Source organism: Cnephaeus nilssonii (genome assembly GCF_951640355.1).
Source record: "Cnephaeus nilssonii genome assembly, chromosome: 10".
Taxonomy (NCBI): Eukaryota; Metazoa; Chordata; class Mammalia; order Chiroptera; family Vespertilionidae; genus Cnephaeus; species Cnephaeus nilssonii.
The window spans coordinates 14,233,981-14,260,578 of record NC_137081.1 but is presented as its reverse complement, the minus strand read 5'-3'; the positions used below and the strand labels follow the sequence as shown (position 1 = coordinate 14,260,578).

General features: G+C 37.3%; 2 protein-coding genes across 13 annotated transcripts in view; one reads left to right on the top strand and one right to left on the bottom strand.

The window, feature by feature from the left end:
• The window catches only part of METTL21A (methyltransferase 21A, HSPA lysine), a 40,520-nt gene that overhangs the window by 4,332 nt on the left and 9,590 nt on the right, over positions 1–26,598 (top strand). For 2 of the 4 annotated variants that reach the window (XM_079782011.1, XM_079782012.1), the window contains exon 4: positions 4,158–6,404. The exons of 1 other annotated variant lie outside the window; for it this stretch is intronic. In XM_079782011.1, the coding sequence (XP_079638137.1) occupies positions 4,158–4,555 (398 nt within the window). In that variant the 3' untranslated portion in view covers positions 4,556–6,404. Of the gene's footprint in view, positions 1–4,157; positions 6,405–26,598 lie in introns of those variants that run through there. One more of the 4 variants, XM_079782014.1, reaches the window with a different exon arrangement.
• CREB1 (cAMP responsive element binding protein 1) overlaps positions 7,348–26,598 on the bottom strand; it is a 57,361-nt gene continuing 38,110 nt past the window's right edge. For 3 of the 9 annotated variants that reach the window (XM_079782005.1, XM_079782004.1, XM_079782006.1), the window contains 4 exons: positions 25,368–25,510; positions 20,922–21,104; positions 18,897–19,047; positions 11,045–13,541 (listed from right to left, as the gene is read on the bottom strand). In XM_079782005.1, coding sequence (XP_079638131.1) covers positions 13,397–13,541; positions 18,897–19,047; positions 20,922–21,104; positions 25,368–25,510 — 622 coding nt within the window. In that variant the 3' untranslated portion in view covers positions 11,045–13,396. Of the gene's footprint in view, positions 8,799–11,044; positions 13,542–17,538; positions 17,598–18,896; positions 19,048–19,854; positions 19,918–20,921; positions 21,105–24,330; positions 24,390–25,367; positions 25,511–26,598 lie in introns of those variants that run through there. The other 6 variants (XR_013814072.1, XR_013814073.1, XM_079782007.1 and 3 more) reach the window with 6 other exon arrangements.

The following is a 26,598-nucleotide window of genomic DNA, read 5'->3' as shown; positions in this document are numbered from 1 at the left end:
CTCAAATGAGGCTCGTCAGACACGGCAGCCCACGTTTTCTTCTTTCCACGACACGGACGTCCCTCTGCTGCTAGTAACAGAGGAGTTGACCCGGAGGGGAGCTGAGGCCGCGTCTGTTTCCTCCGGGGAACAAGGGCTTCATGCAAAACTTCACTGGCTGGCCGCCCTCGCTAGTGTGGAACAGTGGATAGAGTGTCAGCCTGTGGACTGAAGGGTCCCAGGTTCGATTCCGGTCAAGGGCACATGCCCAGGTTGCGGGCTTGATCCCCAGGAGGCAGCCTATCAATGATTCATCATTGATGTTTCTCTCTCTCTCTCTCTCTCTCTCTCTCTCTCTCTCTCCCCCTTCCTCTCAAATCAATAAAAAAATATATATATTAAAACAAACACAAACTTCACTGGCTGGTATAGTGACACAGTGTGGTGAAGCCCACAGGTTTAGAAGGATACTCGGTTTTGACACGTCTTTTTAACTTCCACTAGCTGAGTGACCTTGGGCAAGTTGCTTAACTTCGAAACTGCAATTTCCCTCTAACACAGGGAAACAGTCGCACTCATTGCATACTGATGATCAAATGAGATGTGTGTGGAAATCTGTTAGCTCACTGATTGGCACAAAGTAAATGCTTCACTAGTGTGACTGGCTCTCTGAGTATTTTTGTTTCTGGTCTAGAAACCTGCACCTGTGGGGCGGGAACGCCAGGATAAGGCTCTTCAGAGACTATCACAGAGCGAGTCGGGGAGTGCTCCCTGGTGGCGGGCCGTGTCTGCAGGTGGCTTGAGGGTGTCTGGGGTGGTTTCAGCCAGATGCCAGCCACCAGCCTCCACCTGGATATTGTGTTGGCCTCCTCACTGTATTGTAGTCAATAATATACTCAGGTATTACTGACTATATTTCCTATGCCGTTCTTACATCCCTGTGACTATTTTGTAACTACCAATTTGTGCTTAATCCCTTCACCGCTTTTGCCCAAAGCCTTTTCAAAACAGGACCGACGAGGCCCTGCGTGATCTGCCTCCCTTCCTGTTACTTTCGTGACCTCATCTCCTTCTGCTTTGTTCCTCATTCACTCATTCCAGCCGCTCTCGTCTCCTCCTCCCCCCCCCGCCCCCCCCCCCCCCCCCCCCGGGCCTTTGCCCTTGCCCTGTTGCCTGCCAGGAACATCCTTCCCCCACGTGCCTGTGCCCGGGCCCTCGGCGACTCCTCCTTCAGGCCTCGCCTCAGTCTTCTCAAGGCCTTCCCCTTCCACCCCGCCTCACATTTCACACCCGCCTTCCTGACTGCCTGACATTTCACATCTCTTTCCTGATTTATTTTTTTCCTTGGTGCTTATCTCTCACTAACGTACTGGATGGATATTCTTTTTTTAAAGCCTGTTATTGTCCATATCTCTCACTAACGTACTGCATGGATATTCTTTTTTTAAAGCCTGTTATTGTCTGTTTCCTCACTTGAATGCAGGCTCTGGGAGGGTGGGGTTTTGTCCGGTGGCCACTCGAATGTTTGTGTAGTTGATAGATGTTACAGGGGAACGGTCAGCTGTCCTCAGGATCTTATTAAGACTCCTGGAACGCCGAGCAGGTCAGAAGCAGCCTCAGAAATCCCCGAGACAGGCATTAGAGGAGGCCTACATCGAAGAACTATTGAAATAAACACCGAGATGATATGCAAATGACTAGATCGCCCCATATGGCAAGCACAGTGCTCTGTGACTGTTAAGAAATCCAGAGCCCTAACTGGTTTGGCTCAGTGGATAGAGCGTCGGCCTGCGGACTGAAAGGTCCCAGGTTCGATTCTGATCAAGGGCATGTACCTTGGTTGTGGGCACATCCTCAGTCGGAGGTGTGCAGGAGGCAGCTGATCAGTGTTTCTCTCTCATCGATGTTTCTAGCTCTTTCTCCCTCTCCCTTCCTCTCTGTAAAAAATCAATTTTATACACACACACACACACACACACACACACACACACACGAAATCCAGAGATAGCCCTAGCCAGCTTGGCTCAGTGGATAGAGCATCAGCCTGCGGACTGAAGGGTTGTGGGTTCGATTCTGGTCAAGGGCATATAGGTTGAAGGCTCGAAACCCAGTAGGGGGCGTGCAGGAGGCAGCCTATCAGTGATTCTCTCATCATTGAAGTTTCTATCTCTCTCTCCCTCCGTCTTCCTCTTTGAAATCAATCAGCATATATACTGTATGTAAGAAATCCAGAGATAAAGTTCTGAGTCAAACTGGGAAAGGCTGGCTGTGATTTCAGGAGAGATGAAGGATCACTGACTCCCGCTCCCAGGCAGCACGCTGCCTAGCAATGGATAGACAAAGCGGTAGGTCTGTGCTTGTAACATCTAACAACTGGAACATGCTCACAGTCTCACACTCAGGATTGTAAATGTCAGAATGAATTACATACCGTCCTAACCTAGTGTTGCAGCTCAAGATAAGAAACCTTAAGTATAGCTGCCTCTGAAATGGTGCTTACCACAGCAGCTCCGGAATCCGGGGAGATTACCCGTGAAGATAACAAACTGAAGAAGGGGGCAAATGGGAACTTTAGGAAAGAATGAAACAGAATTTCAAATTCCAGAATTGCTAGGGCCAAAATTAAACAGGATTATACATGCCATGTTGTTGTTCTAATGTAGATGAACAGGGTCGTTTCAGGGCTGAATTTTTGTGGTGCCTCATTTTAAGGGTTCAGCCTCTCTCACATATATTGGTTCAAAAAATTGGTGGATCTTTTGTTCACAGTGAAAACCCACAAGAAAGAGATTAGTAAAATATTGCCTCACTAATTTTATACACTGCATGTGGAAACCCAGCACTTAGAGGACATGCTCCCACATTGTAACCTACAGCACTTCAATACAACCTAGTAATTTCTTTTCAAATTGCAAGAGAATGATTATTTGGAAAGTTACAGAGGTAGTAGAAGTGAGCCAGCTGGGCTGCGTGGGCTCAGGAAACAAGTTACAGAGGCAGGAGAAGGGCCCTTGGATATTAGGAAAGAGAAAGGCAAAAGTAAAAGGCCTGGGGGAGGGGGGGGGCAGGCAGGGAGAGGAGGAAGGGGAAGTCAGGGGTATGCTTCTGAGAGCCAGAGAGTACACCACAATCTAGTAACTTCTAAGTTTACCATCCTACCTAATAATAGAGTAATATGCAAATTGACCGTACTTTCACTATGCCCACGATTGGCCAGGAGGACTCGGGGTGGCCAATTGGGCCGGCGAGATGCTGAGCTCGCGTCGCCAATGGCGGCGCAAGCTCAGCATCTGCGCCATGGCTGTGCTGCGGCACAGAAGGGGCCTCTGGGGCAGCGAGCCCACATCCCGCCGCCGACCATCAAAAGCGGGGAGCTGGGTGTCCGCTCCGGCACCAGCGGACAGACACCCAGCTCCCCGGCCATTGAAAGTGGGGAGCTGTGTGTCCGCTCTGGCACCAGCGGACCCCCTGCCATCAAAAGCGGGGAGCAGGCTGCCAGCAGTGTCCGCGGAGCGTGCTAGGCTTTGTGGGGCAGTGGATATGGCCTGGATGGCAGGTTAGGCCCAGTGCATTTAATCATGCACTGGGCCTCTAGTTTTTCAATAATCACACATGTGCGCTTGCGCGCGCGCACACATACACACACACACACACACACTCATAACATAAATACATATAGGTTAGCTGCTTTATAACAACATAAGGAGAAGTAGACTAGAATTTCTTAGTAGCCAATTAATCTCCTCCTTGATTCTTTTTAAAGCTTTAATCCCAGAAAGTAGCCCTGCCCTGTTTCTGCTATCTTGTCATCTTCATAATCGTTTGCTCCCAGATTTTTCATTGTTGGACTCCGTTTCACCCAGAAGCCTTCTGGCTCTGAGATTGCGCCCTAATGAACGAAACGTAGAGGTAGACGCCTCTGGAGGGCGGGCCAGCTCTGCCTGCAGAATCAAGAAGCCCCCGCTTGCCGTCACTTGGGACCCTGCATGTTATAAGGTTCACTTTCACAGTAGGCTGTGCAGGAGCCACTGGTCATTGTTCTAATCGGCAGCCACCCTGAAGGGCATGATCTGCACATCTGGTGGCGTATCTACAGACACCCACCCTGCCGTTTAACTTGACCGAGACCTATTAGTTGTACTGATGTGAAATTACTTTCTCTCTGTCCCACGTTCTAGGTGCTCAGGTGACTATCACGGATCGAAAAGTAGCATTAGAATTTCTTAAATCAAATGTTGAAGCCAACTTACCTCTGCATATCCAACCCAAAGCCGTGGTTAAGGAGCTGACTTGGGGACAGGATTTGGGGAGCTTTTCACCTGGAGAGTTTGACTTGATACTTGGAGCTGATATCATATATTTAGAAGAAACATTCACAGACCTTCTTCAAACTTTGGTGCATCTCTGTGGCAACCACTCCGTGATTCTTTTAGCTTGCCGAATCCGCTATGAACGGGATAACAACTTCCTAGCGATGCTGGAGAGGCAATTTACCGTGAGTAAGGTTCACTATGATCCTGAAAAAGATGTACATGTTTACAAAGCCCAGAAGAGAAACCAGAGGGAGGGCTTGTAGTTGGCTGTAATTTATAGGAATGTTGTCATTAAATGTGTCAATTAAGGTCGTAGCCGGGGGAATCTAACCATGTTTAATGAAATGGCTTACTGTACAAAAAGTCTAACCAAAGGTTCTCGAGGAACAAACTACTGTGAGTTTATAGTTATTATTTCACTCACTCTGAAACTCAATTAACATTAAGAGGAAGTGTGAACTTTGGTTCGTGTTGTTTCTGTATCCCATACGCTCCCTCCTGATTAGCGGTTTTCACTGATACCATGAAGGGCTGGCGTAATGGCATCTTCAAAGCAGTGAGCTTGTTTTGCTTTAGTGAGAGCCTAAATCATGCAAATCACTTTAAACACATTCTGAGATATATGTTTATCTCATTTTTCTAATTTTTGAATATAAAACAAGGTTTAACATACATTCCCTGAGCTGTTAATGCTGTTGAAACCTTTTGTCTGCCCGTTTTGGTCTTAAATACTTTTGGTTGTTGGAGATTGGGATGCAAGTTTTCTACAGTCTCCATAGCATGCTTTTTGGATTAATTTCAGATGTAGGTATATGAACAAAGGAACCGGTAAAAGTAACATTTTAGTTACTTTTGAAAGCATGTAAAATCTTGGACCTCCATGTGCTGTGACTAGGTTATCGTCTAAGCCGTAGCTTTTCCCTTCACCTTGCCCCTTCCTCAAATGTTTTTGTAGTTCTTTCTTAGGCTTTCCCTGCCTCCTCAGAGTGCATAGGATGACAATGAAAAAGTTTTAAATCTCACCCCTCCATGAGAGGTTAGTCTCCAAGGATAAGTTCCTTCCGTAGTGTACTTGTCATTGCTTGTTTAGATTCCTCAGAACACTGTCAGCTTCCTGAGGACCACGGATGCTCTGCCTTTTGCCTCCCCAATGTCTAGTAGTAAATTTGTTGAGTGAAAAAAAAGATACATTCCATTTAGATGATATTGATCTTTGGGTTAAATGATTGCTACATTGTTTCATGATTATCTCTGATAGACTTGATGGATGAACCAACATCCCCCCGTCCTTTTTTATGATGTAAAAGCTTAACAAATGTAGACCACAAGAACATTATAATCTCAGTATGGTATTTGATATTATAGATTTTCTTTGTAAAACATCAGAAACAAGACCTCCTCCTTCCTTTTAACCTTTGAAAGAGTATCTTGGATATGAAAATACCTGCTACATTATTTTCTGCATATTGTAAATAGAGGATTTATTTTAATAAAGGTGAATTAAAGCCCTAGCCGGTTTGGCTTAGTGGATAGAGCGTTGGCCTGCAGGACTGAAGGGGCCCAGGTTCGATTCCTGGTCAGGGCACATGCCCAGATTATGGGCTTGATACCCAAGTGGGGGGCATGCAGGAGGCAGCCGATCAATGATTCTCATATTTGATGTTTCTCTCTCTCCCTCCCTTCCTCTCTAAAATCAATAAAAATATATTTAAAAATAAGGTGAATTAAAAGTTCTGAGTATTCTGTGATGTATCAGTTCAACACAATTCTGATAGATGCCCAAGAAATAGAAATACCCATTGTTTACCAAATCCACAAAATGCCAGTATTGTACATGAACGTGGAATTTTAAAACAAGTAAAACAAGAGCCCTGCAATGTCAGCACTAACGAAAGGCCAATCACATTCAGCCATGCTATTAGAAATCATTGTATTAATTGGAATTCACCTCCTTTGCTTTAAAATCCCTAAACTTTGGCCTGGCCAGCATGGCTCAGGTTGAGCATCGACCTATGAACCAGAAGGTGACGGTTCAATTCCTAGTCAGGGTATATGCCCGGGTTGTGGGCTTGATCCCCAATGTGGGCATGTAGGAGGCAGCTGACCAATGATTAACGATTCTCTCATCACTGGTGTTTCTCTCTCCCTTTCTGAAATCAATAAAATAATATATACATATCTACACACACACACACACACACACACACACACACACACACACACACTCTTTGAATGATATATGTAAAATGATTTGAGGTGGAGAGCTTCAAGATGCCTAGATGCTCTACCAAGAAAGCACTGATAGGGTTGTTTTACATTTTCATAAAGCACTAGAAGCCCTGGCCAGGTAGCTCAGTTCATTCATGTCCATTGTCCCTATTAACATCACCTTTTCACTCTAAAAAATGTCTGTCTGTATAATAAATTATGTGGTGGCCACTCTTCGTAGAAGAAGAAAAAAAAGTCAGATAATTCCTTTAATACAATGGCAGGTTAACAGGCTTCATAAACACATCGTGACAATTTAGAAGTACTTAGAATAAATGCAACTGCTGTTTTCAGAAACTGAGTCAATAGTATGAGTCTTTTATTCATATGCTTTAAGCAAGGAGCAGATTAAACACATTCCCTCCTTTTATATGATCACAGAACTTCAGAATTATAAGGGGACCTGAGAAGTTAGCATTATTGTTCTTCCAATGCAAACATGCGTTTTATGACATCAGATATAGTTGGTCACATGTCTCCCATTGGTTGTCTCAATAGAGCAGTAACATCTCCGAATCTTCAAATAGGCACTGTTCAATCTTACTGAACAAAGAAATCTTGTGCTAAAAATTAGGAAGACAGTAAAATTAACTGAAGATATGTTCTTGTTGAATTAGTTTCCTGCTGCTCTGCAACACAAGCTTGTGATATATTCTAACATAACTTTTGCTCATTTAACAAAAGTAATAAACGTAAGTCCAAGAAAATATAGCTTAACACGACTAGCAAAAAACAAGATAGACCCCATCCCCAAAAAAGAGACTTTGAGTTTTTAAAAGCAAGTTTTATGTGACTGCACATAAATGTGTGTAAAAGGGCAATGACAGTCTTTACCACAAAGATTACAGTAAGAAAAAGCACTTTATGACAATATTTCACAAATTCACAAGGATCACTTTAATATACAAAGCAATGCTACCATTCTGAACACAAAGCAGCTATGTACATAGTGTTAATAAAATGCTTTATAATTCAGTACATTTTATTTCTTTACACAGATAAAGCACAAAAAGATTTAAGTAAAAAAATTAAAACAGGGATGTTTCTAGAATGTAGGAAATTGTATTAGAAATGTATTTTCCTCATTATAGTTCTTTATTTAGTATTCAACTCCAATAGCAACATCAGAGTTGAAAATCAATACCCTGTTTTGTGCTGATAATTTTTGGGGGAGGTATTTGTTACCCCAGTCCTCAAAGGAAAACCAAAAAAAAGCAAACACCTTTCTCTCTAGAAACTTCCCTGATTATTGTTTCTAAAAATTTTCAAGTGATACATCCAGGTTAGGATAATTCCTTTTTGGGGTGGGGATGATAACCAACATGTGGACAAATCAGTTAGGGACAACTTTACATTGGAAAACTGCTAACTAGCACTCTTCTTTGCCACCCCTAATCTATACTCACAGAAAAATGCTGACAAATTATTTCCCACTTTTAATATAAATAATTTTATTACACACACAAATTGGAGTGGCACCTGGATAAAAATACGTCTATAAAGCATTTACCGATTCAGTTTTAAAAACATAAGAAAATAAAACCTCCCAAACACAATGCTAGATCATTTCACTTGGTCAAATAACGTAAGATCGTATCTGCAGGGATTTTCTCCCGTCCTTACCAATTTTTCAACTATCTCAGATTTACTTTCACATCTCTGAAATGCTTCTCAGACAGAAGCTTGGAAATGCTATACTTCTGTAGGCAAGTATTAAATAATGCCTGTATAAAGTAGGTAGCATTTGAATTTCCTACTGCTGACCTTTTTCAAAGACATTTTCTGAAAACTGTTCCTTTTCCTTTTTCTTGCTGGTGAGAATTAAAAATGTATCGTTATACCAAGCTAGGACCTGCACCCACAGTACCAGAATGCAGACAGGTCAATATTTTCTCTGTGCTAAACAACTCTGCCTGTTTTATAATACCAATTTTGCTTCACAGGCTTTGTTCTATCCCCCCCCCCCCCATTTTTATTTTTTTAAAAAATAAATTTCAAGCTAAAACACCTGAAATATAATCCCTCCATTCAAACGTTATCTGGTCCCTCTTGAAGTCTGCCCCTGAGGACACATACAAAGGCTTAAGCTACATTCACTAATCAGTAAGAACTTACCATGAGCATGAGACAGATGGAACTGCAGCACCCTGTTTGATTTATTTGAAATTCTTCCATACTGACTCAGCTTCAGGATATGTTCAACCCCGCAGGGATTAGTGCCTCTCTTAGCCAATGATTCTAGAAAGTCAAGGAAACCAGTTCCTAGTACATACAGTGACTGTGCAGTCAACTTAAAAAAGTCAACACATCAACATTAAAAGTATTCAAGATGTATGAAGTCACTTCAAGTAAGCCACTCACAAGTTCTGGTTGTGCTTTGTACAACGGAGTGAGCAAATTTTATCCCACCACTCTTCATCTAAAGGCTTACTAAGCACACTTCTTTCTCCCTCCTCATCTGAAATCAGTCAAATTTAGGCAGCATCTCTTTGATGTTAACCAGGCCAATTTTAAGTGAAATAAATTTAGTCAAATGATTACATGTGGCCTCCACTATGACAATAATTGCCTTGAAAATTCTTTTACCATTCTGGACAAATCCATGGATATCTTGGCATCTTATAGACAGTATTAATGTTGGGGTGAGGATAAGACACTCATTTAAAATTGGAAATATTTATTCACTTGAGTTGCTTTTCTATATTTATCCAAGATGAAAAAGAATAAAGGCCTCATCTTCTAATTAATGGGGCTAGACAAATCTAATTTACTGGTATTTTTCTTTTATAACTATAAGGCTAGACTGTAGGTGCTAAAATACTTTAATCAATGAAAATTTTTCATTTAAAAAAAGTCCCATTATTTGAAGAAAGGAGAAAGACATAAAAAGTCAGTTGACAATTAATTGATGAGGGAATTTCTCAAGTTGATAATACCCAAACCGGGTAATTTTTAAAAGTGCAAGTTATACCAAACATTTACAAAGAATATAATGTCAATATAATCCAAACAAATATACAACTTTTGTATTAAGTCAATGGGAAACAATATACCAACAGTCTTCAGGGCTACTAAGGCAATAAAATAAAGCCTCTTGAAAATAACTAAAAATGTATATAGTCACTTTCTAAAACACACTTTAATGAAAAAAAATCTTAACTTTAAGATATAAGCTTTATTTAATCCTGCAAAATGAAGCAGCCTTTTTTATCTTCAAAATAGAGACAAATTTATGCTGACTGTATCTGATCACAGAATTTAAAACATCTTAAAAATGAAAAGAAGAAATCTAGATTGAAGTCACTTCAAGTAAGTAAAAGCATCCTGGTTTAAACAAACTTACTTCTTCCTAAGCCTTTGTATGATTCCACGTCACCCGAATGGTCAGAATGATACTAGGGATTAGGCCTGAGAGACAGAGAGAAACTTCAGCCAGATGACTTCTGATTGGACAGCCGGCCTGGCTGGCATTGTGCTTTCAGATACTAGCACTGCTGCTGACCTTCCATCAAAACACCTTTTCTGACAAAATCCCTGCTCAAATGAAAAGACCAAAATTCCTCCCCCAGGATGATTTCTGAAATGAGTGGTACCTTCTAGAAGCTATCTTCAAATGTTCTTACCACTGTTATAGCTGCCAGAGACAAAGCATAAAAACCAAATACTCTGGGGTGGAGGGAGTTTTCAAGTGACTAGTAACATGTTTAAAAGTATCAAGCCAAAGAAAACGAACAATAATAATAATTAAAAAAAAAAAACACTTGGAAGAAAATTAGAAGACAAAAATCAATCATGAGTGCTGGAGTAATGCAGTCCAAGAAACTATCAAAAGGTATGCAATAGAACACGCAAAAATGTAAAATTTCACCTAACCTCAATATACTATAATACTCGGCATTCCTGACTTGAGCTCTCAGAGCTTCAGATTATATACTGTATGTATATATATATATGTACACATATATCATACAAATGCCATTCCCCCCCAAGAAATTCGAAAGAACAGAGCACCTATGACAGTATTATGGTTGCCAATATGGTACTTGAGTTTGAAAATGAATGAACTTAAAATTACATCTGATATCAATTTTTTAATGTGAACACATTGGATCTAGCCCTTTCTAAACCACTTTTCAGTTAAACACTATCAAAGCTTGAAAACTAATAAGAGTAATATCAAAAATAAACCCCTCCCACTTCATTTTTATTAGTTAATCTGTCCTATAGATAAAAGTGCCACATGGCCCTATGTTTGCAAAGTGATACCAAACTATTTTCTAGGCAAATCAGTAGCATATGTACAAATTCCTATGATAGCATTTCCATTCCCTTTTGGCCAATATGAAGAGAAAAAAACAACTATTACTGGTAAGATGGCCATTTATGTTCTTGGCTACAATATTTTTTTCATTATGTCATTTTCTTAACAAAAATTCTCAAAGTTGCATGCATAAAAACTAACCTTTCCCCCAATTCTTGTTTAAAAAAAAAAAAAAAAAGGTCTGCACAAAAGATGCTTAATTTCTATAAACTGAAATCTTCAAGTCTCTCCAAGGGTCTAAAACAGATTTAGCAACAGAATACATTTGTTATCTCACCATTTAAGTAACTGACTTCAAACCAGTGCAATCATCCTCAAGGTATAAAGGACCCGGTCTTTATAACTTACAAATCCAACCATCTAATATGGAAGTGATTGCCTTGATTCATCAGGGACTAAGAGGACCACCAAATTTCTAATTAAATAGAAAGCCTAACTTTTGAAAAACGTATAACTTTCATTTACAACTTGCTAAATACTAGGCAATTTTCATTTATAAAGCTATGACATTCAAAATGTTCACTTGGACTAATTACGAAAGAATTCTAGTTGGTGAACAAATTTGTGATTTTGCTTGGTTTCTGTTAAACCAGTTTTGGAAAATGACATCTCTATACTGGTATAGAAGTAATTTTTATACTATAACATTCCCCATTAGCTCAGCAGGATAAACATCAATCTTTACAATTGTTTGAAAGCCTTCTTGAGAATATGGAATATTGTCCAAATACACTACATCACTCAATTCTTAGAATGATGCTCCTTCATAAACTCTGTTCATCCTTGAAAAAAGACAGTGGTTTGTTACAAACAAAAATATACCTTTTACAAATATTAATTAAAAATTTTACTTTTAAAAATGGACCCAATAATTAACACCCATCTGCATATTTTAACACATTAACAAAGTAAACTTTAAAAAATAACCCATAACTAAACATAAAATATTAATTTTCTTGACTCTCTTCTAAAAGAAACAACCTTCTCAAATGAGAAATGATATCTAACATTAGGTCAGTCTCCAATTTTTAAAACCCACCTTAGTTTTATTTTTCTTTTATTAGTCTTATTTTTCTATTAAAGAATAATTTTTAGATTTATCAGGCTTAGTGATCAAATCAATAATTAACAAAAAGTAGTATTGGAAACAATGTATGATACATACAAGCACAGACTGTTCTAGTCAGGAGTTAAAAAAGGTATCTCCTTTATAGAATGACAAAGACTATACTAGTATAGCTACTGGAAACTAAAAGCATAATTATCCTTTTTAGAAGAAAACAAATGCTTTGCAAGAATGATAATCTAAATGTTGTAGAGTACAGCAGTCATTCAAACATGTCTGAAGAAAATTACTTCCCTTGTCACATCTAATAGTATACTTTTCTGTCACATCTAATAGTGTACTTTTCAGAGCTATATTCTTACAACTGCATTAAAAAAATTCAGTAGAGATACTCTGTTAAAGTATGTTAATACGGAAAAGATTTAAAATAAGTATTTTCCTACACATTTTATAAACAAACACCGCTTTGCTTTACTTAACATTTTGAAGGCTTTCCTATTGGTGGTATAATGTAAGTGCAAATGGGAACAGTTTAATTAGAAATTGTTTTTAAGTAAATGAGTGACAATATAAATATTTTTGAAGGCGATGACAAAAACATTTATTTAAAAACCTTGCTATATAACTCAGAGGGCTGGTTTGAGTAAAGCATCTTTTTACTAAGAATTTTGAACTAACTAAAACAAAATTTGTACTTACATTTATTTCAATTTAATTTAAAATTAAAATACCATGCCTTTTCATTCAGTTGGTTACTTCTCTTAATGTATTCAAAAATGTTGAACACATACAGAACTAAATTAAGAAGCAACAACTGCCCTATAGAAGAGCTGTAGTTAATACAGAATGTTTTTAAGAATCAAGGATGTTTTCAGTATTGAAGAGATTGTACATAGAAAGCACTCCAAATTCATTCTTACTTTCTTCAACACCATTCTTTAGAGGGTATTTCTTTTAATGATTTTACATAATTCACAATGAAAATGTAGAAACATCAATTTGGCAATCACTTCTTCATTGCACCTTACTTACTTTATGCATGTGGCCCACACATTACTTCAGCTCAAGAGGCTGGGGTAATTCTGTCCCTAAGGCAATCAAGGCGCTCAGCACAAACCTTGAAATTAAAAAAATTTTTCTTTTCCTCATTTCCCCCATCAATTTACAAAGTCAATCAATTATTACTTCTTGAGGATGGGGGATGAACTGCAAAAGTTTCTTCATGATTCCTGGTGCTGAAAACTTCTTGAAGGGAGAAGTGGAGGCAGGTGTAGGAACATCCACAGTTTAATGCAAAAGCACAAACGAATGAAATTCTGTAGTTGCTTTCAGGCAGTTTTGCGCATAGAAAAAAAGAAATGTTTAGAAAATAAAATGTTTATTTTGTCTTTCTGGTTGTGGCCAAGCCAGTTCTTTGTCCAATGTAACAGGTGAGATTTAAATCCCAAATTAATCTGATTTGTGGCAGTAAAGGTCCTTAAGTGCTTTTAGCTCCTCAATCAGTGTCTTGTTTTGGTTTTCAAGCACTGCCACTCTGTTTTCTAAACACTTCACATATTCTTTCTTCTTTCTACGACACTCTCGTGCTGCTTCCCTATAAGCAACAAAAAAGGAAATGTTATGTAACATTTCTGTATCACTTATTTTGGGTTGGAATACATTTCTTTTTTAGAAAGTTAGCTCATGTTATTTTAATATATTATAAATTTAGCATTTGAAAGAAATACAGAATGTTTTATTGATATGAAAAAACTAGAGAAAACTTTCCATTTGACCCACAAAAGCTATGCTTTTGGAAAACTAATAAATAGAAAAATTCAATTATAAAAAAAAAAAAAAAGAAAGAAAGAAATACAGAATGAATTGGAAATTGCCTTACATAAAACATTTAATTTTAGTATACCACAGAAATTTGATTCAAAACACCCCAAATGTAAAAACTCCACAACCAAAAGGGCTGAACAATCCCTTAAAAATTGTATTTTTAAATGTTTATTAAAATGTTCTGCATCATACGTATAAAACCTGAAATTCTATCAATATCAGTAACTATCAAGTGATTAAGGCAAATTTTAGTGTGAAAAATCATCCTTTAAATCAGGGGTGGGGAACCTTTTTCTGCCAAGGGCTATTTAGATAATTTATAACATCATTTGCAGGCCACACAAAATTATCAACTTAACAATTAGCCTGCTATATTTGGTCAAATAATTAATTAACTCACCCTTAATGCCTTGGCAGGGCCAGACCAAATGATTTCATGGGCCTTATATGGCCCGCAGGCTGGACATTCCCCATCCCTGCTTTGAATAGAAAGATCTCACAAACTCATTATTTCAAGGCATTTTAAAAAATCTAACACAAGTCTCTTCAACAAATGATGTTGGGAAAACACACAAAAGAAGACAGTTGGACCCTTATCTTATACCATATACTAAATTTAAATAAAAATGGATTAAAGACCTAAACACTAAGACCTAAAACTACAAAACGTCTAGAAGAAAACAGTGGAAAAGCTTTAAAACAACTGGGTTAGGAGTGATTTCTTGGCTATGTCACCAAAAGCACAGGCAACAAAGTAAAAGTAAGCAAATATGAAAATGTGACTACATCAAACTTAAAAACTTCTGCACATCAAAGAACACAATGAACAGAGTAAAAGAGCTACCTATAGAATAGGGGAATATTTGCAAATCATATGGAGTTAATATTCAGAATATACAAAGGACGCCTACAACTCAACAACAAAATAACTGGATTAAAAAACGGGCAAAGGATTTGAATAAACATTTATCCAAAGATATACAAATGGCCAACAAGCATATAAAAAAATGCTCAATATCAATCTAATCATTAGAGAAATGTAAATCAAAATTACAATGAGGAATACCCTCACAGCCATTAGGACTACTATAAAACAACAACAATAACAACAACAAAAAACAAAAGCAAATAACAAGTGTTGATGGGGATGTGAAGAAATTTGAAAACTTGTGCACTGTTGGTAAGAAGGTAAGATAGCACAGCCAGTATAGAAAACACTATGGCAAATCCTCAAAAAATTAAAAAGAGTATTATCATATGGCTCAGCAATTCCACTTTGGGGAATATATCCAAAAGAATTTAGAGAAGGATACTGAAGAGACATTTGCACACCCATGTTCCTAACAGCATTGTTCACCCACCATAGCCAAGAGATAGAAGGAAAGCAACCCAAATATTGATTCACAGATGAACACATTTTAAAAATGTGGTGTATATATAAACAATGGAATATTATTCAGCCTTAAAAATGAAGGAAATCCTGTCACACGCTACAACATGGATGTATCCTGAGGACATTATGCTAAGTAAAATAAGCAGTCATAGACAAATACTTTATGACTGCACTTCTATGAAGTATCTAAAGTAGTCAAACTCATAAAAACAGAAAGAAGAATGGTGACTGCCAAGGACTAGAGAAGGAGGGGGAAATAAGGGAAGTTGTTTATGATGAAGTATAAGTTTTGCAAGATGAAACAGTTCTGGAAGTCTGTTGCACAATAATGTGAATATACTTAACACTATTAAGCCTGTATACTTAAAAAATGGCTAAGATGGAAAACTTCATGTTTTCTTACCAAGATTAAAAATAAATTTTTAAAAAAAATCTAAGATATTAAAAATAATAAATATTTTTTAGCAAGCTATTAAGTCACTAGTCTGTGAATATGTTATCTGACATGGTAAAGGAGAAGTATGGTTGCAGACAGAATTAAGGTTGTTAATCAGCTGATCTTAAAATAAAATTATCCTGGATTATTATCTGAGTGGGGCCAATGTATCAGAAGGGTCTCTAAAAGTGGCAAAGAGGCAGATGATCCTATGTAATAGAAGAGTAATATGCAAATTGACCATCACTCCAAGACAGACGATGGCTGCCCCCATGTGATCAAAGATCCTGCCTCCATGAGGATACAAGATGGCCGCCACAAGATGGCCAGCAGGGGAGAGCAGTTGGGAGGGATCAGGCCTGCAAGGGAGGGCAGTTGGGGGCAATCAAGCCTGCAGAGGAGGGCAGTTAGGGGTGACCAGGCCGGCAGAGGAGGGCAGTTAGGGGTGACCAGGCCGGCAGGGGAGGGCAGTTAGGGGTGACCAGGCCAGCAGGGGAGGGCAGTTAGGGGTGACCAGGCCAGCAGAGGAGGGAAGTTGGGGGCAACCGGGCCTGCAGGGAAGGGCAGTTGGGGGGGGGACTCAGGCCTGCAGGTGAGAGCAGTTGTGGGAGGGGAAACAGGCCTGCAGGGGAGGGCAGTTATGGGTGACCAGGCCTGCAGGGGAGGGCAATCAGGCTGTCAGGGGAGCAGTTAGGCATCAATCAGGCTGTCAGGGGAGTGGTTAGGGGGTGATCAGGCTGGCAGACAGAAGCGGTTAGGGGCAATCAGGAAGGCAGGCAGGCAAGCAGTTGGGAGCCAGCAGTCTTGGATTGTGAGAGGGATGTCCCAGATTGGAGAGGGTGCAGGCTGGGCTGAGGGACACCCCTCCCCCCATACATGAATTTTGTGCACCGGGCCTCTACTATGACTATAAAAGGAAGACATAGCAAGATGCTACACTGATGACTTTGAAGATGGAGAAGGAGCCATGAGCCAAGGAATGTTAGGTAGCCACTAGAAGCTGGAAGGGCAAGGAGACACTCTCTCCTGGAATCTCCAAAAAGGAGCAAAGTCCTGTATGCTGGAAAATGGAGTATATATTGTGTTCATAGAATGAAAGCATCAGTATTGTTAAGATGCTCCTCAATTTGACCTATAAACTCAACACAATCCTAATAAAAATCTCAGCAAACTTTCTCATAGACATCAACAAACTGATTCTAAAATTTATATGAAAATGCAAAGGAACCAGAATGGCTAAAACAATTCTATAAAAGAACAAAGTTGGAGGACTCACATTATCCAATTCAAAACTTACTAATAGTAATCCAGACAGCATGATATTGGTGAAAGGGGAGACACAGACCAATGAAAAAAGCTAGATAGTCCAGAAACAGACCCACAAAAATACAGTCAGTTAATTTTCGACAAAAGTGCAATGGCAATAGAGAAAGGACAGTCTTTGTAACAAATAGTGCTAGATAAATGAGTGTCCATATACAGAAAATGAAACTTGACACACCTCACACCTTATACAAAAGTTAACTCAAAAGGGATCATAGGCCTAAATGTAAAACAATTTCACATTTGACATAGAACAATTGGATCTCGTACATTGTTGGTGGGAATGCAAAATGGTACAGCCATTCTGGAAAACAGTTTGGCTGTTTTCTTATAAAGTTAAATATATACTACTATTCCACTCAGCCAGACCACTCCTAGATATGTACTCAAGTGAACTGAAAGTTCATATAAAACCTGTATGTAAGTATTTATAGTAACTTTATTCATAATCCTCCAAAGCTGGAAACAACTAATATGAACTTCAGGGTAAACCAGAGTACATATATACAATGAAATATCAGAGATAAAACCAATTATTGATTCATGCAACACTAGTTAATGAAACTTAAATGCATTTTGCTAAATGAAAAAAGCCAGATCCAAAAGGCTACATACTGTATGATTCCATTTATGTTAGATACTGGAATATGCAACCCTGGGTGGGCTGTGGGTTCCTGTTTTATAAGAGAAAACTGAGATTTAAAAGGTTAATATGTTCTTCTAAAATCACAGTAAAAGGGGTAGATACAGGACTTGAATCCAGATCATTGATGTTCAATCTCTGTTTCTTTCGATTTATTCATAGTATTTGAAGATAGTTGGGGTGAACAGCAGAGGCATATTTTCACCAATTTATAACTTCTATCTTTATATACCTCATTTTCATTTTATTAATATTAAAATCCTAAGGTAAATATAAGCAAATAAAAATGTTTTTTAATGACAAAATCATTTACAGCTATGAATTTACTTTATGATATGTAGCCTTTTTATTGTTGATGACTAATTCTATTTTAAGATTTTGTCAATTACAAGGTATTCTTAGACAATCTATTTTCAAAGAATATTTAAGTATTAAACTATTACTATTTTGAGTAAAGGTAATAGTCATTAAGCCATGGATTAGCCATCATACATTTACTGTATTACAAAAAAAATTTAACATTTAATTTTAATAACATACATGAAACTATTGATCTTGAAACATACTGCTCATGAAAAGAAACAAATTTTAAAAAATATATATTTCTAGCCCTAGCCTGTCTGGCTCAGTGAATAGAGCGTCGGCCTGTAAACTGAAAGAAAGGTCCCAGGTTCGATTCTGGTCAAGGGCACATGCCCGGGTTGTGGGCTCGATCCCCAGTGGGGGACTTGCAGGGGCAGCCGATCCATGATTCTCTCTCATCATGGATGTTTCTATCTCCCCTTCTCCCTCCCTTCCTCTCTAAAATCAATAGGAATATATATATATTTTATTGATTTCAGAGAGGAAGGAAGAGACAGAAACATCCATGATGAGAGAGAATCATTGATCAGTTGCCTTTTGCACTGTTGAGGGTCGAGCCATAACCCAAGCATGTGCCCTTGACCAGAATTGAACCCAGGACCCTTCAGTCCCCAGGCTGATGCTCTATCCACTGAGCCAAACCATCTAAGGCAAAAACAAACAATTTTTAAATAAACTAGCCAGTTGGTTAAAGCATAATGAATATATAGCAAATTGTGCACTAAACCTTTCATGGGAAATTGCAGGAGAGAAAACTACTTTATGATCAAAGATTAATCCATAATACTGCTAGCCATTTTGTAAGTGCAGTTTATTAAATAAAGAAGTTTTAGCAAGATCCATCAATTCTACCAGAAAAAAATTCAGCACAAATATCTTATTGTCAGCAAATGTAAAAGACACACATCTGGAAGAATGTGAAGACATAGCCGACTTACAACAATCTCAGTAAATACAACATATGTACCTGTTCTTCATTAGACGAACCTCTCTCTTTCGTGCGGCTTCTTCAGCAGGCTGTGTAGGAAGCGCTGGAGAGGAAGCCATAACAACTCCAGGGGCGATGGTGCTAGTGGGTGCTGTGCGAATCTGGTATGTTTGTACATCTCCAGAGGCCGCTGAAAAGAAAACAGGTGAATGTGGTGTAAGACACTGAAGCACTGTGCCCTGGTAAAACTAGGTATGCAATCATCAATCTAAACATACATTTTGGATTAAAAGGGGGGGTGGGGAGGAACAGATGATTCTGACTAAAATGGTGAAAGAATCAGCATTACTGAGAAATAATTACTGAGAAATAATTCCCAACTTAATGTATTTATTAGTATAGACCCTTGGGGGAAAGAGGTCTTAACCTACATCTGCTGGATTTTTAATTTATATTTCATTGGAATGCAGTTCTATTCTGTTAACATGCTTACCAACCTTAAGTCTAAAAGGTAAGCAGGGCACAGCTTGGTTCATCTTCCTAGATATAGTCCTCAATGTCTTCCTTTGATATGGTAAATTCATATTAAAAAATTTCAAGTAGACTCTTGCCACGACATAAAAACGACCATGATTTTTTCATCAAATAGCAAAATAGAAGAAAAAATAAAGCATTATGGTCAACTATTATAAATTTCTAATTGACACAAAACTAAGTATGAAAAAATATACCAAGTGATGACAATTATATCATCTGTAAACATCGCTTAATGTATTAGTTATTCTTCTAACTAAATGATCTATTACTTGTGAAAAGAAATACAATCACTACTGGTCAAACTGCTTCTAAAAACAGCTTAGAAATATGCCCTCCTAAGAATAAGGAACCTAACATTATCTGAGAGAATTTGAAGGTCTTTATAAAATTATCCATATTTGTTAATATCAATTAAAATGTGTAGTTTGAGTGGAAAAGATTTATATACTAAACATGTTACCATCTTCAAACTGACGTTCAGAATTCAAATTCACTGACATCCTGCTTTACAATTTTTGAGTACCTGCATGTAAAGTGAAAAGGTGTTTTACTCCCATTAACAAGCAAAGTATTATCTTCTTCAAATATTATTTTTTAGTAACAGAATATATTCTGTAAATACATTAGGGCCCTTTAAATAAATTATGACTCTCTCTAGTTGAGGTTTTAGAATTATTCAAAAATTATCTTCCATGATGAGGGGATGGGGCACAACTGTCATTACCTAACAGAGGCAAAACATATTATTAATAAAAACATTTTTAGAAACATGTTTTATTTCCTCAATATGCAAATTTCCAATCTGGTATAAACCATATATTAAAATATTAAAATAATTTAAAAGAAAAATGATCAACTCTTATCCATAAAGATTCCTGAAACAAATCGGAAGAAAACAAAACAAAATTAAATTAAATTAAACAGAAAAAAGCTATTTCTATAATTCATCAAGGATTTTACTACTACTTTTCTACACAAACCAGCAGAGTTACATACCGGTATAAGCTTTTTCAGAATACAATGCTTTCATTAAAACAAAAAATGATAATCTTAGAAAATGATGATGTAAATTTCTTTTGAATAAAACAGCAGAGAATCAGAAATTTGAATCTCCAGTTTCTTATCAGTACAACTCTCTCATTTGACACATGAAAAAAAATGAGCCCAGAGAAGCGGAGTCTTATTCAAGGTCACATAGCAAATCTATGCAGAATCTAAGCTACAATCTAGCTTTCCTAACTCCTGACTTCATTGTCTTTCCATTTAACCTACCCCGTTTCTCCTATCCCCAAATTCTAGAGGTGTTAAAAATAGAAGTTATATTTTTAAAACTGAAAATAGTTGTTTTTATGCCATGACATTTTGGTCTAATTAGAATTATGGAAGAGTTAGTGGAAAATTTATTTATAATGAAGAAAAATTTACATTTCAACAGTGTTTTACAGTATCATACTTACTTTTTCTGAGCTTATAAAATTTCAAGCTTTCAAAGAATGTACCATACCTGTGAAATCTGAATTCACTTACCTTGAACAACAACTTGGTTGCTGGGCACTAAGATCTGCTGTCCATCAGTGGTCTGTGCATACTGTAGAATGGTAGTACCCGGCTGAGTGGCGGCTGCGTTGGTCATGGTTAATGTTTGCAGGCCCTGTACCCCATCGGTACCATTGTTAGCCAGTTGTATTGCTCCTCCCTGGGTAATGGCAACTAAAACCCAATGAATTTTATTGTTACAAGTTTAATTATTACCATATAGGACTTTTACAACACACTAAATTCAAAGTAATTTGTGAGACATAAACTCGGAGAAATTATAACAGCAAATAACACTGGTAAGAAGGATTTGGTACTCTGAAGTACCTTTCTGCTCAGGAAACCCACAATCAATTTCTATAATATAAATGCACTCTATGTACCACATTATAATTTATAATAATGTCTGTTAATTTTTTAAAAAGTAGTTAAATGAGAAAATATTAGAATTCCTTTTGAAGTTTTTTGGTTTAGAGGAGGTACCATTTTGTGATCCATACTTCCTTTATTCTAGCACTACCTACCTAATATTCTGTTTAGTATTTGCTATCTCACTAAATTTCTTGAGGATAGGAAATGTGGTTTTTCTTCTCTACTTTCATATTCTTAGTGCAATAATGGGCATGTAATAGGCACCCAGTAAATGGTTGTCTTAATGCATAATTAATAAAGTAGCTCAGTAGTACATTCTTTTCTCTAACCTGCTAGCAATGCACAACCGTAACAAAAGTCCACTCAGTGAAACAACTGAAATGTCCCATGGAACTTAATTATCAGAGTCTCTCATGGATTTTAAAATCAGAGCTTAAGATCATCATCTAGAGAAAAATAACTTGACTGCTATTTCTAAGTTACTTATCCATATTCTCATATAGGATTTTTTAAAATATTATTTACTAACTAACCACACATCATTCATCTGTTTCAAAGTAATCAACTTTGGCTCATGCTATTAGATATTTCACTTTATAAAAGCAACTAGAGGCCCGATGCACAAAATTCGTGCAAGGGGGAAGGCCACCTCCCTCCCCCCCCCCCCCCCCCGCCTCCGTGGTGGCCGCTAGCCTCTCTCTCGGCGGCTTCATCCGGTCTAATTAGCATATTATGCTTTTATTATTATAGAATTATTATAGATGAATTCACCTTTATGGTAGATAGATAAAGTTAATGAAAAGAAATAGATCATTATTTTATTTGGAAAAAGCAATCCTTTGGATGCCAGCATTGAGATAGTTGGATCCTTTTCTAGACTCTCTCCCTGTTTGAGTTCAAGTTTTCCAAAGAGACTAAAAATTACATTACATATAAAATTGCGTAACAGATTTTTAACTAAATAAGTCAATATGTCTGACTTAAGCACGTTACTTTTTGTGTGTTAGAAAGGAATTAACTTGGTATTAACTGTCAGCTAGCTCTAGTAACTAATATCCTGAGTCATCTGAATATGGAAAATTGATTATCAATTGTTCAATCAAGAAATAATAACAGTTAATGGCTTTCATCTGGTTTACAAATGATACCTGTGGAAATTAAGATACTGGCAAATACAGCCCATTCACTTTAGCTAATCCTGTAAGTTTTACTTATTTCTGACAATGATAAAAAAAAAAGGCATATGTAAGAACTATTCTGAGATTAATATAGCAAGATAACTTGAAAGAATCAGAAGGTTAAGAGAACCAAACCACAATTTTTCATATAGAGTTTATTAATAAGCAAATTCTATTGTATTTAACACATACAGCTTTCTTGGCTACCTACCAATGAACTCAAGATGGGAGAAAGAAGTAGAAAACTAGATATCAGGAGATCTGGGGTCTAGTCCAACTTCCATCACTAAACTGTTATTTGAATCTGTTATCTCTTCTGTAAAAATAAAAATATCTGGTTCTAGCCACTAAAGTAAAATTGTTGTAAAAATCAAATGAGATAATGTATATGAAAGTACTCTGAAAACTTAAGTCTGATTCTACCAAACATGGTTTTTCTCAATATTTATTATACAATAATTATTTCTTAATTATTCCAAAAGGATTTCAGATAGCTTTCAATAAAACTAAATTCATTAAAACAAGAAGAAAAAGATAGAAGTCAAGTGACTGATGTGTCTCTAGGTGTATAGAATAACCCTACCAGAAAATCTAGATGGAAAGAATGTAATTAAACATAAACTTAGCTGAGATTCTCAGTAGCCAAAATAAACAGGAAAACAATATGGGTTATAGTTTTGTTCAGTGAAAAAAAAAATTCAAGTTCAAAAGGATAAACACATGTTTTCTAACTAAAAATAGAATCTTTCAAGACTTTATTACCAGAGACAGTGAACCAAGTATGAATTAAATTAGTAACAGAATTAATAAAAACCATAACCAATTTATGGAAGGAACAAAAATTGGTGCAGCCACTGGGAAGGGCAACTGGGAAGGATTCAACAATTCTACTCTTTGGATGCTACTTCACCAAGACATTACAACATATATAAGAATGTTCATGTAGCATTATTTGAAACACTAGAGATGTTCTGTATGTTCATCAGTATGTGTGTGTGGGAGACTGTTTAAATAAATATTCTATTTATACAATAAAACACAATATAGCTGTTAAAGACACAATACACATAACTAGTGTATATAATGTCTATATAAATAATGTAGTTCTCACTTGTATAAAAATACATGATAACAAGTATCTGTATAAATAGAAGGAAAAAGAATGAAAGAATATATACCAAATTCTTACTACTGGGAAGGGATGAAAAAGAATTTTACTTCTTATTAATACTATGAACCTATACCACTTGAATTCTCACAACATGTGTTTGTTTTATAAGTTAAGAAATACAAATAAATGTTGTGTATGTAAGCAGGCATTATATTGGTTCTTAATGACAATCAAGAACATAACGTTAAATCAGTTCCATCAAGGCCATGTGTATACGTACACTCAGAATAATAAAGATAATGATGAAGATTTAAAAACCTCAAAGCATTAACCTTTAAAAACTAGTAATCTCAGTTGCTGGAGGAGAGCAGTTTGCCCAATTAAACATAAACATTGACTTTTCTGAACTTTGCTTTCCTATTCGAGATTCTGATATCCCTCTTTCCTAAAGAGCATGCTTCCCAGTTCAAGTCAGACTCGCTTCACTAAGCAAATCACTGTCACTAAGAGGAGCATGCTATCTCCCCCAGGTGTGCTCAAGCAGGAGAAAAATAAAGGTCATGTATCTATGTCTTAGAATACACATCTTGAATAACACAAATTACACGTACATGTACATAGATAGCACCTGTTTATCTCTGCCAACAAAGAACTTAAGGAGGAAAAAGATAACTGAACTCTTATTAAATTTACAGAGTGGACAAGAAACTTAATAAAAAAATGCCTTCCTTCTACTTACTATGAAAAGTTTCAGCTTTGAGAGAGCTAAAAAGTCTGCTACTTGCAAATTTGTTGTTAATCCAGCTGAAATGCAAACCAAGTTTGAGTTATAACTGGAAAACTATTAACTTGGGAGTCAAACTTTTATACATATTCCTGACATAGGCTTCCCCAGGGCATTAGAAAATTAATGCAGGAAGGAGTTTCAAGGTGTACATTTAATTTATAATTAAGGAAGGGATGGGAGAAAACATAACGGGCAGTACTGAAGTTAATGAACTTATCAAAAGGAAGATATCATCAATATGAGGCACATTGAGGAAAAAAGAACAAAAAGTACCACTCACACAAATGCCTTTGATCAAACAAAAGCAGAACTCAAAAGTACTTTATAACAGATTTAGGTGAAAGATAAGTATTATAATAGAAATGGAAACTTTGAATTTTGCAAAAAAAACCTTTGCTTTTTATAAGCCAAAAAGGATGTAATTCAGCAACCCTTATGCTTTCATTATCATAATTCACTACACTTCCTTTCATATTAAAAGAAATAATAGCCCCACCGCGGTGTCTCAGTGGTCAAGTGCCAACCTATGAACCAGGAGGTCACAATTTGGTTCGATTCCATTCAGGGCACAAGCCTGGGTTGTGGGCTCGATCCCCTGTGGGGGCATGCAGGAGGCAGTTGATCAGTGATTCTCTTTCATCATTGATGTTTCTATCTCTCCCTCTTCCTTCCTCTCTGAAATCAATAAAAATATATTTTAAAATATTTTAAAAACCTGAAGTAGTGGTTCAAAAAACTTCTAAGACTCTCCATGCATCGGCATAAAACATAGAGCCATCTAAAGGGCTTACATACTTGAGCAATCCAAATTAAAACCCTGAAGAAAAGAAAATACTGCCGTTACAGAACTTTGCATATTGAATAGTAAAGGAAATATAATAATGACAGCGAGACTGAGAAAAGAATTGGCATTTTTATAATTCCTTAAAGGAAAATGCAGACATTAGTTTTTCATCTCACTTTCCAAAACAGAAATATCTATTACTCACTATACTGTCCACTGCTAGTTTGGTAAATCGGCGTTGGCACCGTTACAGTGGTGATGGCGGGTGCTGAAGTCTCCTCTTCAGACTTCTCTTCTTCAATTCTTGGCACTCCTGGTGCATCAGAAGATAAATCATTCAAAATTTTCCTAGAAAAATAGAGAATTATATTAATTAAAAGTGACATTTACTAGTATTAGCAAAATACAGTAATAGGAAAAGGTCAGAAAACTGGGAAGAAGAGGCTAGTGCAGTGGTTCTCAACCATTCTAATGCCGCGACCCTTTAATACAGTTCCTCATGTTGTGGTGACCCCCAACCATATGTGGGGTCACGGCATTAGAATGGTTGAGAACCACTGTGCTAGTGCATAGGACTAAAGTTTAAAATATAAAAATTTATAAGAGTAAACTAAAGCCCCGGTTTGTCTCAGTGGATAGAGTGTCGGCCTGTGGACTGAAGTGTCCCGGGTTCGATTCCGGTCGGGGGCACATGCTTGGATTGCGGGCTCGATCCCCAATGGGGGGCATGCAGGAGGCAGCTGATCGATGATTCTCATCATTGATGTTTCTGTCCCTCTCTCCCTCTCCCTTCCTCTGTGAAATCAATAAAAATATATTAAAAAAATAAATAAAAAGAATAACCTAACAAAGGATCAGGGATCTATATGTCAAAATGAAACCAGACAAGGACCAGATAAACACAGATGAATTTTTCTTTTTCCCCCCAATATATTTTTATTTATTTCAGAGAGGAAGGGAGAGAGAGAGATAGAAACATCAACGATGAGAGAGAATCATGATGAGCAAGAATCATGGATTGGCTGCCTCCTGCACGCCCCCTACTGGGGATGGAGCCCGCAACCTGGGCATGTGCCCTTAACTGGAATCGAACCCAGGACCCTTTAGTCTGCAGGCGGACGCTCTATCCACTGAGCCAAACCAGCTAGGGCCAGATGAATTTTTCTTAAACCTGAATGTAAACACTGTGATTCAAAAATCCAGGTATAAGAAGAAACTAATAAAAATAATTAATGAAATTAATTAAAAATCATTTTGTGTGGCAAAGAATATAAAAAATTAAGTCAAGAGATATCATCAATACTAGGAGAAAATGTTTACATATATTACATACAAAAGGGCCAATATCCCTGATATATAAAGAACTCTTAAACATTGATGGGGGGGGGGGGGGATCAAAGCTGTGAGAAAACAGACACTCATACACTAATGCTGGG